The sequence below is a fragment of the Hyalella azteca genome, unplaced genomic scaffold (genome assembly GCF_000764305.2).
Source record: "Hyalella azteca isolate HAZT.00-mixed unplaced genomic scaffold, Hazt_2.0.2 contig9809, whole genome shotgun sequence".
NCBI classification, from domain to species: domain Eukaryota; kingdom Metazoa; phylum Arthropoda; class Malacostraca; order Amphipoda; family Hyalellidae; genus Hyalella; species Hyalella azteca.
In genome coordinates this window covers 83,785-102,170 of record NW_025939869.1, presented here as the reverse complement: position 1 = coordinate 102,170, position 18,386 = coordinate 83,785, and the positions used below count along the sequence as shown (strand labels likewise).

Below are 18,386 nucleotides of genomic sequence, written 5' to 3'. Positions count from 1 at the left end.
GTATGTGTTTTACCTTCGGTCACATTACGGCTTAAATCGATTAAAAACAGAATCATATCATAACCCCTTTCTGGCATTCCGCGGATAAACAAGGGTATTAGAATTTATCTTGGCTTTTAATACCACACCAGCGTCGGTTGTTTCAAAGCCGAGCCTGAGGTTTAGATTGCGGGCTATTGAAACTCGATGGCAATGTCAACGCTAGTAAAGTTGCATCCTATCCACGAATAAAAAAGGTTTTGTCTTCGCTTCATGTCATCATGTTTCCTGCATCCAAGCAAACGAATAGCCAAAAATGAATAATGAAGCATTTATCTCAGGAATGAATGGTTGATGAAGTAGGCTGACTTGCAAACACAGGCAGCATGAGTGTGTGACGTCAAACTCTTTACTAGGCAACACTTTTAGCCAATTTTCCATTGAGAAAACCGTTTGATTTCTTTTCCTACCCGAAATTTGAAGCTATCTTGATATTCCTGAATACATGCAAATTGTTTGCATTGAGTTTTACGCGTCAATGAAGTGTTTTTTTGTGCGCCATGGTTTTGGTTGCCCATGATTCATCAATCGACTATAAAAAGACGTGGGGAGATTGCAGGTCACTGCATTCATAATCCTGAGGTTTGTACGCTGGTATGTATTTTGTGTGTGGAAGGATATAGTTGATATCAAAACTTTTATAAGAATAACCGAGTTGCTATTATGTTCTGAATATTTAAGAGAATGATATACAATAATTTAGCAGGTTATTGATGCTATAATCCTTCGATATTCTATTCTCCTTTGGCCGGGAGGAGTCAAATTAAATTTTAGTTTTTTATTGATGCACTCATTTTAATCTTTGTAATTTTATATTAGTATTGATTTATATGTATTCTTTGGGTTCTGCTGATAATTTTTCTGAACAGGAGATTAGAATTAATTTCTTTCCATCAATAATGTGATGAGACTTGGACTTGAATAAATTAATGATGAATAATTCTCTAGAAATTTGGACGACTTTTGTCCAAATAGTTAATGATGAAAATTAGTGAGTTTTTTCCTTATTAAAAACAAGATTTTTTTATTAGGATGTATGAAATTTATTTAATTTGTAATCAGACTGTAGACTCTACCGAAATTTAATGAAGGATTAAAAAATAGCAACAAATTAAAAAGATTATCATGACGTCACCAACTATTTAATTCTTTGAACGAAAGAAAATTACTTGAAATTCGAATCACCGTTAATCTTTTATAATTAATTATAGAAATATCAATTCCAGACATCAAGAAGTTATGGCTCGATCTTCATTTCTCGTTCTCATGCTGGCTCTGGCCGGCGCTAATGCCGCTATTTTGTGAGTACCAAATCAACAACCAATCTTTTAAACCGCAAAAGTTTTCTACATTTTACATCATGAGGCCATGAAAACTTTTCTAACGTCTCTTCAGAAAACAATTTATTTCCTATAACAGTAAATGTTGATTTTTTTGCCATACATTCGTTTTCATATGTTTCGAAGAGATTAAAATTCAATTTTCAATTCTATTGTTTTCTACATTTTACATCATGAGGTCATGAAAACTTTCCTAATGTCTCTTCAGAAGACAATTTATTTCCTATAACAGTAAATGTTGATTTTTTTTGCCATACATTCGTTTTCATATGTTTCGAAGAGATTAAAATTCAATTTTCAATTCTATTGTTGTATCAATTGCATGGTTTTATTTTACGATATTTTAATTGAAAAATTTGTTGACATTCTGTTATTAGCTTTGACGATGTTGATTGCATTCAATAAGGGTGCTACAGAATATAAGTAAATTGACATTAATATCGTACTCTACCATTGAAATAAAATAGTACCAATGAAAAAATCGTGAATTCATTCCTGAATTATTGATTTGTTTCCATGGCATTTATAATTCATTACTTCATGAAAAATGCCTGATGTGAATCATCATCAATGCCTATGTAAACTGCTCAATCAATTTTTATCCTAAATAAGTAAACGGAAATAAGTTGCATATAATTTCTATTACCTGAATTGAGTCTAACTTTCATTACACCGAATAATAATGAGACAAATATGGCGAATCTATTAAGTTTATTCAAAAGAGATTTTTCTTCCTCGAGCTAATACTAAATTGAAATTATTTGATTTTAATATTCTAGTGACCTAATTTTTTCCACTTGCCGTTCCTCCGATGTAATCACTGCCCATGTCACTTCCCTCCGTTATAATCACTGCCTGCTTCACTTCCCTCCGCTGTAATCACTGCCCATGTCACTTCCCTCCGTTATAATCACTGCATGTTTCACTTTCCTCCGCTGTAATCACCGCCTGTGTCACTACCTACATATGTTATCACTCCTTAGACATCTGACTTTAGATAAACATGAAACCTAATGTTTTAGTTCAATTAACGTTAGTTAATCGTTTTTTAACCGTTATTTGCTTGTAGGATTATGTCACTTCCCTCCGATGTAATCACTGCCTGTGTCACTTCCCTCCGATGTAATCACTGCCTATGTCACTACCCTCCGATGTAATCACTGCCTGTGTCACTTCCAACATATGTTATCATTTCACCAGACATCTAACTTTAAATTAACATTAGACCTAATGTTTTCGTTCGATAACGTTAATTAATCGTTTTTTAACCGTTATTTGCTTGTAGGACTTATTATATGTATTGATTTATTGCAGCTCCGCGTGCTCCCGTGCCCTGGGCCCGACCATGAGTGAAGGCTTGGAGTTCCAGAAGGCGCAGTTGTCCTGTTACATGAAGGAGATTCAAGACCAAGCCACCACTACTTTTGTCAACAGTGAGTTAATATAAATTTGTTCAGAAGACAGTCACACTAATGTTCGAAATATTCAGCAACAAGCTGCCACTTTGTAAGAATTTTTTAAGCTTAACTAAATTCATAGACTATGCTAAGAATATTCCACCTATAATTTGTTAACCGTATATAATCGGTTGCATCATTATTGAGTCGTGAATTTCCTGTCTCTGAAAACAGTGATAATATTTCAATGATAGGAACTGTGATAATAATTTTAATGATGTGAACGGTGTTTGTGACTTTGATTTTAAATTATAGTGAATAATGATTTTAACGTTAATAATTACTTTAATGATTTATTAGAATCAAAGAAACAGGAAATCAACATGTATGGGTTACATTACTGCAATTGATCCGTACAGCGCAAGCAGATGAATTTAACTATCACTCAAAATATGCTAGCCATCGAGAAGCCCTAATTTAAGGACCATAAATTGATAACAATTGCCCCCAAAATTATAACTTAACTAATATTATTCAATTTATTCAATTCAGCTATGCTGACAGTTTCAGGTCCATTAGTTACAGTAACCAAAGAATTAAAGCGATCTGCTCATAAGTTTATCAAGAATTTTAAAGCAAAGAAAACTTCAAGTAAATTATACATATTATGTATATAATATAGAATATAATATGTACAATATAATATATAATATTAAACATATTATGTATAATGTAATATAATAATATCTTTGTTCGTTTCGGCCAGTGTTCCTTCCCAAGCCTCTGCAACTCAACCCAGACGGTGGCTTCTTCGGAGACATGCCCTCGGGCTTCGAGGGCACTTCCCTCTGGGAGACGCTGAAGGATCCCTCGCAGTTCTTTGAGAACATGAACGTTATTCCCGATGCCAAGGATCTTCGCAAATGTGTTGCTGATAAACTTGGATTGATTGTGAGAGGATTAGATTCCTGAGGAATTGAATATTCTACAGAAATTTATTTAAATTTAATTTGATTACTTATTTTGTATATTTTAATCATGATGTATTTTTAATATGAGTTGGACTCATTGTTTGTAGTTTTATCATTTTCTGCTACACTCATCTCTGAAATATGTGACAATGTTCTGTGGGAATTCGTAGGAATTCCCACAACGTGGAAATTCTGTTTGTCATGACAACGTGTCACAGAATTCTCACCTTAACTATTCCAAATTGAATCGATTCAAGTTTGTCGAAGAAAAAATTTAATTAGCTCAACAATTACTAACTTGTTTTTCAGGGCTTTTCTTTCTTGGGATTCTCAACCTTTGACGACCAAAAACTCCGGGATCAAATTTTGGCAAAGGTTAAAGGCACCGATCTCGAGGCCAACGTCAAGAAAGGAATCAGCAACTGCGGCAAAGTTTCGGACTTCAAGGCGAGTTTCAAGTTTTAGAATTAACACAGTTTTAGATTAAGTTAATTATGAAGTAAGTCCGAAACGAATGAAATTAATTTGTAGACAATAGTCCCTCTGGTAGTGTGATTAATCTAATTTAACGTTCGTCTCTCCACTAACAACGATTCTCGCGTTCAATGGACGTTCTGTTTTAGAGGCGACCTGCAGATAATGTCGTGGAAGAAAGTTTTTTGCATTGAGCACCTACCATATTACGTTATTAGGATTTTTATTCGGTAGAGTCTCTACTGTACGGCAAAATTGTTTGAATTTACAAAAATGTATGTAAAGTTTGTCTGGAGTAGTAGCGAGCTGACAGCTTTAAGATCTAAAAGTTAGAAAAATCATTCGGATCCATAACTGAACAAATTACTCTTTCATCTCTTCTTTTATCGCTATAATTGCGTTGAAATGTTTAAATAGATTTACTTATTCAGTGTAACTATTGCTGGCATTTATCTACCTATACTACTGGCATGGCTGCGGCAGACTATGCCTAAAAAGCAAGTCTTGCACAACTATATAGCGCTTTGGGGCTGCAGTTTGGAATGCGGAACATGATTTAGGGTTTCCATTCCACGAACACTGATTGGATCCAACAGCAGAATTATTATGTAATTGATTCATATAATTTCTCTAGTCGAGCCCGGCAATTTTGTCTCTATTTTTTATGTATAAATTAACCACTGCAATATATGCTTGTTGATTATTCTTATAAAATTACACGCGTTTTGCTATAATTTCGAAAATCGTTTGTTTCTATGCACTATTCAATATTAATACCATTGTTATTATTTAAACAAAGTCCAGGAAAATGTATAGGATTCTCACGGGATAAATTCTTATTAAAACTGGTCTCTCTCTTGTATGTACAATCAAAATTAGTTATGCGTGACGGAAATATTGTTAACTAGAAATCAAAGTATCCCTGGTACTTTACGTAATTCCTTCACAAATCCATCCTATTATACAAGAAATTCAGTATTCCAATACATAAAAATTATTCATTTCCGGTGGTTATAGAACGAGCGTTAAGCATGATTTCGTTTTCTATTTGAAAATTTTGTGAATATGGCAACAGCTCAAACCTACGACTGTTAATATTTTGTAAATTTATAGAAATTAAAATTATATGTATATTTAAATTATAGGTAAATTTAATTGATAAATATTGCCATTAAATTTAAAAGTCTGTTACTCACATGTGAGCTTCTAATGATCTCGTAAGAAATGCTTTAGCCGAAAACCTCGGAATATGAATACAGTAGGAAATTTTACTCAATGTAAAAAGTCAATGAAATCTTCTTGAAATAACTGAATTGGGACGAAAAATTCTATCAAAGCAATTGACATGATTTAATAATAACAACAATTATTCATACATCACAATTATAGGTAATTAATTTGGCACCTATTTCCATGCTTTAACCTTTAAAAGGTATTATAGTGACAAATTTTCTCTGAACTGAACTCAAAATTTTACATAATAAATAAATTATAACAAACACTCCATCTCCTTTTGTGTCTGTGTGGCACATCATGAGGGCTGACGAGCGTGTGCAGAGAAGAATTTACTAATTCACACATCTTTAAATGTTCAAAATTCAAAATGTAACAATAAATTTTTTCATTTTTTTTCAGGTGTCCGAGTACATGGACTGCATCACAAGCTACTGCGAGACTGGGGAGGCTCCTCACTAAAAAATAATTAATTGAGTCAAAATGATTGTGATGACTCATTGTTGAAATCCAAATAGAAATGCAAAAATAAACCATTGTCTTTCATTCCTTCAAGACTGGTTTTCCTTTTTACGTCGTGTACGTCTTTCCGCGTGTACCAGAGAATTGGAATGCATTTGAAGTAGATCCTAAAAAACATGTCGAATTTGTATTGGTAAACAAGAAGAATTTGCAAATACGCAATTTCTGTAAGTAAAACTGTGTCCAAAATTCATTTGTTCTCTCAAAGTTAAGAAATTTAAGCCTTTTATGTGAATGATAAACATACCAATTTTTGAATTCCTACTAGAGGTCCAATTTCTCGTAAATCAATATAGTCCTTTCTGCGATCAAGGTCTTCCGATGCTGTCATTGAATATATACGTTCCAAAGTAGACTGCGGTTCACCTTTAAAATAACACACATAACGACAAAAATTTCCATGCGTTATAATATGAAAAAATTTCCATGCGTTATATAAAATGTCCAGTGCTCTTTATTACGATTTATTTCAATGTTTATTGAATGAGCGCATACAATATTTAATAAGGGTAAGACTATATTGTATAAACCATGGTCAGTAATCCTGTCATAAAAGATAGAATTCAATGAAACAAGAAAAATATCTTCGCATATCAATACAAATTGCATTTAAAATGCTCACCTACAGCCAATTTTTCGTCCCAATGCTTGGTTCTGCTCGCTGCGAATATTATACCGCTCTTTCGTTCATGTTCGTATTTAAATCTCAATTAAAAAATATCGTTGACATGGAACAAACATGCATGCGCCTCGAATGCTGCACTGCGTTTCAAAGGAATTAAATTCTGAGACTGAAACTAATTTTGACACAAAATAAAAGTATTTAATTACTATAGGATAAGTACTAATTAATATATATGTAGCGATTTGAGAAACAATAAATCATGGCCTTTACTGTTTTTGGAAGGGATAGGGAATTTCATAATTACGCCTGGTAATAAGTAGAATAATGTTAATTATTAATGTTATGAATGATCGAAATTGCATTGAAACTAATTTAAATGATCATTGATATCTCTCAATGTCATTAATATAATTTACGCGATTTTCAATCTTCGAAATTTCGTATACGATGAAGCAATGACTCCTGGAACTCACATTTTTGATTCTAATCAGTTGTAACCGTATAGACTATAAGAGTAGGTCTAGTTTTGAGCTTCAATATGAAAAGGGTTATTTTCGCACAGTTTGCAAATTAACCGTAATTTTTTTTAACTGTAACGGCAATAACTTCAAAGTATGAATAAGAACTAATAATAAACTTATTTGAAAATACTATATATCACAGTTTTTTCCTGCCCATGACTGCCAGAAAAGATTCAACTGAAGGACGTGATTTTTCCCCGTTTGCTCAGTTATACAGATGTGAAGATGGCCTTCAATGCTTGGGTGCAATAGGCACAATTAAAGCTATTTGGAGACGTCATGGCTTAAAGTTGCACTTACAGAACCGTCATTACACTGAATAAAAAAAAGGCTTTAAAATCACAACGTTGCTCTTAAGACGTTTACTATCTTACAGCGGCTAATTGGCCTTGCTGCATTGTCTAGAAGGTTCTGCAATTTTCTTTATCGAAAATAGTATCGTACATATACATAGGTTTGGGAACAACAATTTAGAATTTCGGTTATTTCTGTTAAAAATTTTTAAATGATATATTTCAGATTTGAAGGTATTAAAATCACTTGTTTGCTTGAATCGCAAGTTAACCAGGAATTTAAAAGCAAAGAAAATACCACAAAAATGAGTTGTAAAAAAAAGGTATCATAAGTTTCCATCAAACCAAGTCACAACAATATTTATTTTTAGCCTCGATATATAAGTTCCATCTGACACAACTCACTCTCCGTTGGCACGCTAATTGGAAATGCACCACAGATGCCTTTCTACCTTCCGAAGGTCCATGGCTGATCTAATGAAAATAACCGGCAAGCTTTTGCTTGTTGAAGCAACTGCAGTTACTTACATCAAGGTTACAATAACAGGGTAAACGCAATGTAAAATACGAGGGGAAGAAGCGGTGCAATGCACTTTCCGAAATATGTTTGAATTCGTTCCATTTCAGCGGTCGTGCCATGTTAACGTTTTCATTGGTTGGAATTTGTTCGAAATTTCGGTGGAAAATGCGAATTAAAAAATATAACTCAGTACTCATGCAGTGAGTGACAGAGAGCGCATTTTCTCGTCCACGAAAACATGAAGTCACGGACGGACAGACAGACGGACAGACGGACGGACGGACGGACAGACGGACATGGGGAGCACAATTTTCATAAATGCGCTAAATGCGCTAAAAAGTGTTTTGGGAGGCTTTAGCTAAAAATTTAGATTATGTTTGCTGCAGTTTGGAGGTAGAGGGAACTAGGCTATAATCAATGAATATCTCGAACTTAATAATCGCATCCTGGTGTTGTAATTGACGAAGATAATTTATGTGGAAGACGGACGAGAAAGCTAGCATATTTGTTAAAGGGTTATTCTTAAAAAGTTTGATAACGTGTGCTGATACGGGGAAAAATTGGTTAAAAATAATTATTTATTATGAAATCAATGTTTTCTCCTGTTCTCACATTAATGATGCACAATAAGGAAAAATGGCGCCTCATTGAAAATTACTCAATTTGTGAGGTTGGGCATAGTTTATGTTCCTGTTGTTTGTTTTGAGGTTAAGAGCTTTCATGTTGTTTTTAACAGGTTGCGTAAAGCTGTCATGTTCTGTCATCTGCTTTGAGATTGTGAAATTTTATTTTATTTTTGTTGTAAGGCTGTGCAGCTTTAATATTCCTGTCTTATGTTGTAAGTTTGGGCAGTTTTAATGTTTGTGTCTTCTGCATTGAAGTTGACGAGTTTTAATGCATGTGTCTTCAATGCTTGTGTTTCAAATAGTGCAGCTTCAGTATTTCTTTTTTTTTTGTAAGGAATTTCTAAATTTTTAATCTTTAAGCCTTTTGATTTACGGTTACACAGTTTAATATTTGTGTTTTCTTCTGTAAGGACATGAAGTTTCACACGGATTTTTCCAGATGAGTACTTCCCAGTAACATAACAGTTAGTCGAGTTTTATGTCATTAGGGCAATATGGGGCATTGCCCCCCCTTTTTTAAACTAAAATTTTGATGAAGTTTTAATTGATACGAGGTGGTTCTTTGTTTTGTTTAAAGGTACTACTAATGAGCGATGTACATATGATGTGAATTATACGCCTATAGAGTTATTCAATTTTTAATGAAACACTATTTTGTAATAAGTGTCAAAATGGGCCCATTGCCCCACCCCTGGGGCAATGGGCCCATGGGCTTGGGGCAAGGCGCCCACCCTTGATCCCTTTGCCACAATTGCATATTTTTCGTTTCAAAAATGATAAAACAACACTTTACAGTTAAAAATAAGAAAAACATAATAAAAAATATGACAATTATTCATTTATTAACAACTCAAAAAATCATTACATTAACTTGAAAAAATATACTCTTGGCTTAAAAAAATCTATCACTGACGTGAAGAAAAATATTTCATTGTCATAAAAATATATATCCTTGACTTGAAAAATATATCCTTGCGATAAAAAAAATTCGTCCTTGACATGAAAAAATTTATCCTTGACTAGAAAAAATATATTTAGTTGATCAGAAAAAAACTTCGTTCCAGTTTTGTCTATAATTTAGATATTATGCGCAGAGAATTCGTACCTAATCGTGATTTCAGCCAACACCATAAAAACTCATCAACTTTTGGTTCATTGGTGTTGACTGAAATCAACTTTTGGCAAGACAAGAGTCAATAACTCGATAAGGGGTCATAAATACGCATAATTAGAAACGAAACCTGCAGCCTTGAGGCGGCAAATCAAAAAATCATGCAATATGAAGTGTAATTTGTAATTCAAAAAGCTAGTCATAGTTTTGAAAAGGTCATTGAGACAAATCTAATGATGTATAACTCAAGACTTCACCATGGGCTCTTTGCCCCGTGACACGCGTAGGCCCGTTGCCCCACTAGGTATCATTTCAATTTATATCGCGTCATCGCGTAATTTTTATTGATTTTATTTTAAAAGCTAATAGACTAAACTTGATCTCAAAATTATCCCTACAAATATTACTTTCAAAATATAATTCGCAGTAATTTCAAAAGCTTCATCTACAGTAATCGAAAACAGTTTTATTTAGCGAAAAAAACTTTCATCTGGGCTAAAACAGTTATTCACAAATAACTTAATAACGCAAACACTTAGCAAAACGTAAATCCGTACACTTCATCCCAGTGAAACTGTCGACCGGCGGTAGAGAACACGGACCAATATCTGCCATACTTAGCGAGAAACCCGTTATGGGCCCATGACCCGCAGTGGGCTCGCTGCCCCATGTTACCCTATATATGTTTACTTATATTTCGTCTTAATTACTATAAGCGATTTTTTCCATGACTCATCCAAGCTTTAATATTGTGGTACCTCATTTATGGTAAGTATGGTACTGTGCAAATTTTGACACAAAATTCATCAATTCCATATGTTGTTGCGAATTTCAAGTTCGTGGTAATTTTTATTGATTAATTATTTTTCCACCCGCAGTAACAATATCCTCAAAATTTTCATAACTGGTGAGGAAATAACACAAAATGTATGAAGTACATTCGTTCCCTAGACCACTAGTTTGGGGAGATCATTTCACATAGTCTTCATCCTCTTGTCCATAAACAGATACTCTTTACAACTCTTCTACAAGTGAACTGATTGATGGCCTCAAGGTCTTCCGAATGAATGACTTCATATCCCAGTATTCGCTCGATGTTTTCTGAAGTCTCCTATTCTATTTTCTGCCAATTGTGATACCATTTGAGCTACACATGGCGCGAGCAGTTTTCCTCTTCTGCACAGAATTTTTCAATAGGTCATCACCGAAGTTAGCGACAACTTGTCCGCGCACCTGTTACAAGGTGACTGATTTGCCTTATAAAAGAGATGCTTGTTGCTGCAGTGGCACTTACCAACACTGGCCACTGAAACAACAACTGCTTCTTGCTCGTTCATTGTAAAGTAAGTTGAATAAAAATTAATAACTGATACCGAGATTCAGAGAACATTTAAAATGCTAGAATTGGTACAGCATGGACTCAATTTACTGTGAAAAAGAAATTTAATTTCCGGGCTATCGCGCATTAGATTTTTTTTCTTAATTAAGCACATATAGATTCATATGTTCAAAAATTTTCAATGGTAACGCTGGAGAATTGTTAATTATAAATACAATATTTTGAGTAAATCTTACTTTTTAAACAACGGATCCTGCTCAATGTAGTGTCTCGGAACTCCTTGCACGACAGCGATCAGCTTTTTCAAAATTAATGCATAATTTGTTGGCACATTTATGGTGTCATATTCATTGACCTAGTTCTGCGCCCTACTAATCGTTCAATTAGTATTGATATATTTTAATTAATTGACTTTACTTCCTCCAGACAGCGATCATGTCCCGACTTTCTCTCGTCGTTTTGGCAATCGTGCTCACTGGAGCCTCCGCAGGATTGTTGTAAGTTAAATATTGGTATGATATTGAACTAAATTACACGGTGTGGAGATGACATAATTTTGCCTTTATTATTGAACATCGTGTATTATTTGGTACTCACTCTAGTTATTCAACACTTATTGCATTTCTCTATCAATCTCATCACAAATCATCTAATTTCCTGAACCATGATATGTCAATCTTGATGTTATAAATAATATTTCTGTTCAAATACTTTTTCTGTAATTTAACTGAAATATATTATATGCGTTATTAACACTTTTTCTCTGCAGTGAAAGTTTGCAGCTCGACTTCAAATGTCGTCAAGCTCTCGCACCGACGTCCGAGGCTCTGTCAGTGTACGGCTCGGCTCTCATTGAGTGCATCCAGAAGCCTGAAATTCCGCTGTCTTTCCTCTGGGCATTCATCCGTAAATATTAATCTTTTTTAATTAATTAATTAATTTTTTTATTAATCCTTTAATTATAATTAAAGGACCAATATTAATAATTGATTTTAAAATAACAGGGATATGATTATTGATTAGCCGAAGTACAGATGTTAATTATTAATTAATGACTATGAAATATCAAGGAAATGATCAATGATTAATTTAAGAGCCGATGTTAATCATTCATGAACATTAAAGAATACGGAAGATTTCACGTAATATTCGCTGAAAAAGACCTTTAATGTTCACTCAATGAGATAAATATTCATTTCGATAATACTATAATAGAATAGAATAGAACGGAATAGAACAGAAGTGGCACTGAAGAAATCGGCCCATGGCCTGTTGCCGAGTCTTGTACTTTTCGTGACTTGATTCACAAGGGATCCGGCCTTTTAAACCCGACCTCTCCATAACTGACGATTGATTGAGATAGCTGCTGAACTTAGTGGCTGGTCCGTAAGGTGCTAGGCATTTTAAGACTGAACATATGCATCTGCATTGCTTCGTCTAGTCTGTTCTTGAAGGCGTTCATACTCGGAGCGGCAACGATGCTATCAGGGAGGCTGTTCAACATATGTCGGTGACTCGAAGCGAGAAGAAATGTTTTCTGCTGTTTTATGTTAGTTATTTCTATTTATGCTAAAAATTATTTCTTTTCTGCACGAAAATTATTTCCCATTAGCCAGACAATGATTTCCTTTTATCCAGAACTTTATTTCGATTGAGATTGGAAATTATGTCAGTTAACCATTTGAAACATTTTGTTGAGATGTGCAGAGCAGCCCCAGAACTACATGCCCACTACGGATAACCTGATCAGGCTGGTCTACCAGATCATCGTCAACAGAGCCAAGAGCGATGCTGTGTCCACAGTCAACGAGTATCTTGGAGTAACCGATGAAATCTACGCGCTGAGGAAGTGCATGGCCGGAGTCGGAAATTTCGTAAGTATTTCAAATCGGAACCAAATATACACTATAAGGTGTTACAGTCAAGTATTCACGAAGGATCATAATGTTTTCCAGTGGGCCTATACTTTCAAAAAAAGTTAAGACATCGTATGTTTATCAGCCAATCGTTGACGGCCTTCCAAGCAAAATCCACCAATCATAGACAAGAAATTAGAGCGTAAGTACTTACGTTTACTTAGCGAGATTTGAAGGTATAGGCCCAGATAAGTCAAGTATTCATGAAATGGAAAGGTATCAGACTCGTATGTGTGCCTCTGACGGACTTTTCTTGCGCAAAAATGACAGTGTTCAAATTTATTCATCGTAGTTCAAATAAAATGAATTGTTCTTAACTCATTACAACTTCAACAAGATCTAACACTATAATTTAAGAAATTAAAAGGTGCATTTAATGCTGTGAACAGTTGCAACAATGCCAATTTTCATTTTGATAAGAAGCTAAAAAAAATTGCAAATCGGAAATTTTTAGTCCAAGGAATTCCAAATGAGATAAGGCTCTGAATTTTAATTATTACTTGCTTAGAAAAACTAGGTTTTATGTAACTATAAAATTTGCGTCTCCTAATTGCGGGCGATTTTTTCCATTTGTTTCAGTCGAAGGCTGACGGAAGTTTCGACACCTCGATCCTGAGTGCAAGTCTCCTCTCCCAAGTGGCCGGCACGGATTTAGAAGCCAACGTGCAGAAAGGTATCGCTGGCTGCGGCCAAGTTACGGACTTCAAGGTGCGTTTCTAACACAGAGATAAGTAAATATTTTCCTGGAGTTCGAACCTAGTGCGTGGTGTAATCGGCATTTCTGGTTATAAACAGAAAAATTTAATAAATAATAATAATAGAAAAATTCTGTATGTTGCTGTAAATAGAAAAATAATGTTTATCCCTGAGTTGAATTCAAGGTAAAAGTTTGTTTTTTAAGCGCTTTACAGTTAATTTCCCAAGAGGCGTTCTGGTAAAAGCTTCAGTGTTTTTGAATGCAGTTAGGCCGGCATGAGTTTTTAAATATTGCAATGCTGTAACATCAATATTTCTACACGCGCAGGTGTACCTGTACCTGAACTGCATCCAGGACTACTGCGCTGGACGCAAATAAGTTCAGTCTCCCTTGAGCAACACTCGGCCTTTGGACGCATGTGAAGATTGATAAAATGAACACGCCGAGTAAAGAAACGAAAGAGCATGCATGATTTTGTATTCCTTCTACGAATAAATAGTATTAACCGTACGAATATGCAAACTACGTTTCGAAATTCTACGTAAATTAATATGAACGTGTCAATAAGTAGACAGGAAATTTTAGTATGATTCTATTAAGGATCGTTATTTATTTGTGTTCAAATGCACGAGTACTTTTTAAAACACCAACTCTGAAAATTCGCGGTAAATAAATTGTTATATATGCTCATATATGCTGTTTTTCAACATTATTTTACATTGGATCCAACTTTTGAACATATTTGTGGCCGGAACAAGAACAGATAATTGTGAAACGCCGAAGCCGCTCAAAGGGCAAACAAGGATCAGTGCGATGTTGTGATCATAACAAACGGTGTGGCAAAGCCAGCCGACTTGAACTCTGATGCAATTTATGAGCGAATTATGCGGCCAGGAGCCAAAAGATGCCTTTAGTTCCTTCGCTTAGCTGAGTTTGAAGGAGCAACTTACGACAGCAGGCCACCTCGAGGTAAGTTCTTCTATTTGAAAGTTGTTATGAGCTCGATTTTATTATTGAATTTTGTGGCCCTATAATTTTGAGAGGCATAAATACGAAATTGATTTGCCAAAAAGTTTTTGCAACTGCCATGTGTTGCTTTAAAGAGATGCAACATTGCTCACGATTTTATTGCCAGTAAAAAAATTCACCTGGAGTATTTAAAAGTTATATCCCTATGTTTGAAATATGATTGAAGGAGAAAATTTCATGAATCGAAAATCTATTATTTCAAGAAATTTTACACACCAAATAATTTCACGGGACAGCTGGCAGTCTTCGTATTTTTCGCTCAAGTTTTCAATTCACTTTAGACCTCTCCTGAATAGGCGCAAAAGAGAGCTGCTTTCTATACTTTCTGGAATTCATGGCTGTCGACCGAAGGTCAAACCTTCATCTCATCTATGGACGTGACCGCAAGTTGCGGACGTCACCATCATACAATTGCCAAAAATTTTCGAAAGTTATTACGTCTCAGGCTCCTTTGCATTTTTGCGAGCATGCTTAGCATTCAGCGAGAATAAGCGAATGTCAATTTAACATTTTCGTCATCAATAATGCAGGGAATGTACAATAATTAGAACAACATCAATAATATAATTGCTATGCCGCTTGTTTTTTTACCTGAACTCTACGTCATTGGCTTTGTAAAGTCGTGAAGTAGCATATCAGGAATAAATGGAAAACGTATACTCAGATGAAAGGCACTCGTTGGTCGTAGTTTGCAAACTGCGACGATTTATTCGCGGCAGATGGCGAGTCTCAAATTCCAAACAATCCATTAAATTCAATGACGGTAATAACAATTCTGCTTCAGGAAGAGAGGGCGATAAAAGGTGAAGAAGAGGGAGCAGGGAAGCGGTGGGGAAGTGACGGTGATTTTGATTCTGACGCGGTTTATACAGACCCTATTATTCAGAGGTATAAACTGCTAGAAAATACGTTAAAAATGCAGGGAAGTTCAAGGTGCTCGAGATATAAGAGCAAAGCTACAGCTAGGGGAATTGGTCGTCTTTGCGCAAGACGAGGCTTGAAATCGTGACTCAAAGTTTCGTTTAACATCAAGTCTTTGCATTTCATTTTTAAGCTTATCCTCTTAGTCTATGAAACAAAATCTGGAATTTCGGCTGCAATGAGTGAAAATATTGCCAAAACAACATGAGATTTATCTTCCTCTCTATTACGAATGATGATGAATCTCATGTTAATTTATTCATAGGTCTCAGAATTGAAACGTCGTTTGAAGTGTAAGTTACCAGAAGTTTTCTTTCGTACGATTGCGCTGGGTCGTTTAGCTGATGAAATGAAGCCTCTGTCTGAACGGTGAGCAGTTGATGCAATACAGGCTAACCAAGTCCACGTTTTTACCTCAAGCGTCTCTCATGACAAGAACATTTGCATTCAAGGCAGCATTTTCTAACGCGGCAAACGCCTGGGTGTAATTTTTCGGATCATACATTAGCAAGTTTCTCGTAAGTAAAGTTGGTAGAAGGTAGGTATCATATGCTGAATAAAATATAATCAATCGAGACATACACTTATGCATGTTAATGTGGACAAAGTTGCTATATCCAACAATTTTTTCCTCAATACTATCGTTGCAAAGCAATGAACTTTGATTAAATGTTTATAAATGGGTTAGGAGTGACAGCTTCCTTTTTGACGGAAGTTGAAGCAACGTAAATGGACTCTAAGTAAAAATTTTCCAGCCTCGAGAAACAACTTATTAAACTACCGTTAGAGTGCAATTAGTTTTGATGTTCATAAGTAAATTTAAGAGTTGTGAAAATTAGACGTCATTTTTCAACGAGTAATTTCTTGTAACGAAAACTGAGTTGCTGACAATAACAACGAAAAACCGCTGTCAAAGAAAGTCCATTAGCAGAACGTCTAACCGACACTTTTGTGATTGCTCTATCAGTTGGTCTTAATTAAAGCGATGACTGGATCTTGCGGCTCATTTCTACTGGATGCTTCACAGTTACAACGCTCGCAAGGCTTCCGCCTTAAAGTAGCTGCTTACTTGGTTTCGAAGATGAAGACGGAATTTATAAGATGCAAAAAAACTAAATGAAGACCCAAGAAGACGGAACTTAGGAATACGCTGTCAATTATTGATCATCTTATTAAAAACTGAAAGATAACTTTGGACAATTTTACTATTGGAAGTAACATTCATTTGAATTTCATACAATAACTGAAATAATAGAGCCAAAAATATATTCTCAAGGCTTGAATTAAAAGTAGATTTTGCGCAAATCACAATTCAAATGAAACATTAGCGGCAACAATAAAGGGAAATTTTATTTTCAATTGTGTACATGTAATATGAAAAAATCAGCGAAAATTTGACTGCATCGCTATTGGAAAATCTTAAGGGTTATACAAGCACGGTGAAACTATGACCATCTCCCTCAATACTTTACACTCCCCATGGCACTATATAATTTTCAGCCTTAACCTCAACTGTCTGATTTCTCTCTTCGACCTACGTGCCTCTACAAAAATTACCGATGCAAATTAAATTTTGCTTTCTCTATAGAGGGGCCACTAATTTCATTTTCAACCAATTTTTAAAGGCTTTCATCAAAGTCCTATTACCATACGTAAATTTCGCTCGATTTTTTCCGATTTCCCATGAGCCCATGCCATCTTCGATGGCTAATATTGAGCTGGAATGAGATGATTTGATTGAAAAAATATAATTAATAATCATTAAAAGTGAGAACCTTGATATTTATTTTGGAACTGAAATCAGGGGGTGCCACTTAGAATCTTAAAAGCCTGAAGAAGTTTCATGTATGTTCAAAATTTTTCTCATTATCAGTTAATTTATATTTAAATTAGTGTATATTTATGGATTGTAACAGCGTTCATTTCAAATTAGATTTATATTAGATTCACATGAAGTACTCTAATCCAAATTGCAGTTTTTACTAACAATTATGAGTCTACAATTAGTTAATTGCAGTTTTACAACAATAATGGAGGAGTCTACAATTAGTCAGCAACTTCGTGAATCTTTGCTGCTACATTTTTTGTTATGAATTGAAGCAGGTCGCGGTAAAAATAGTTATTTCTCCGTCAGGAAAAAATGTCCGACTTGATAAATAAATGTATGATAATCGCAACCGAAAACCGTATACAAATCGCAAATTTAATGCTAATTCGGCCGTGTGTCTTTGAATTCCATTATTTACGTCTTTTATCGCGCACGTTTTGTATTGCAATCGCCTCTATGGTTCCTTCCAGGCCAATACGTTGGCCATTTTAAGTAGCGCGAGGCGAATTTTTTATCCGAAAAATTCTCAGCGCTTTTGTCTAGCCTCGAGAACCATAAAACTTTAAGGAAAGTTTTTCTTGGCTGTTATAAAAGCTCATAGATCATCTTAAGCTCGATATGAGAAAGAAATTTCTTGGAAGCTGCGGCATGTTCTGACAGCCGCTCTCATAGGCGCGATTTTTTCGAGAAATTTTCGTAAAATTATGAGAAATGTGATTTTAAACAGACAGCCTTGCATCATTGATGTTACAACCTTATTAATGTAAGATAATGAAACCCAAAGACCGAGTACAAGCTGAATGAAAAAAAAACAAGCTAAAAATTATATATAATTCTTTTAAATGAGTTTCCCTCGCATAAATTATCGCAAATTACTAAAAACTTGCAACAATTTCATCGATAAAATCAAATAACGTTCTAGTTTTTCTAATTATTCTCACAACTGTTCGCTATTTGACCTTCGTTTATGAGAGCATAATACTG

General features: G+C 34.8%; 2 protein-coding genes across 2 annotated transcripts; both read left to right on the top strand.

Moving 5' to 3' along the window:
* Positions 1-576: 576 nt before the first annotated feature.
* On the top strand, positions 577-5,987 carry LOC108677226. The gene is made up of 6 exons (XM_018165423.2): positions 577-633; positions 1,266-1,340; positions 2,694-2,812; positions 3,543-3,727; positions 4,057-4,194; positions 5,857-5,987. The coding sequence occupies exons 2-6, from the start codon at positions 1,279-1,281 to the stop codon at positions 5,914-5,916; spliced, it is 564 nt and encodes a 187-aa protein (XP_018020912.1). The 5' UTR covers positions 577-633; positions 1,266-1,278; the 3' UTR covers positions 5,917-5,987.
* A 4,951-nt stretch (positions 5,988-10,938) lies between these two features.
* On the top strand, positions 10,939-14,089 carry LOC108677235. The gene is made up of 6 exons (XM_018165435.2): positions 10,939-11,015; positions 11,438-11,508; positions 11,781-11,917; positions 12,719-12,885; positions 13,507-13,635; positions 13,952-14,089. Exons 2-6 carry the CDS (start codon positions 11,447-11,449, stop codon positions 14,000-14,002), a joined length of 546 nt encoding a protein of 181 aa, XP_018020924.1. The 5' UTR covers positions 10,939-11,015; positions 11,438-11,446; the 3' UTR covers positions 14,003-14,089.
* The last annotated feature ends 4,297 nt before the right edge of the window (positions 14,090-18,386 follow it).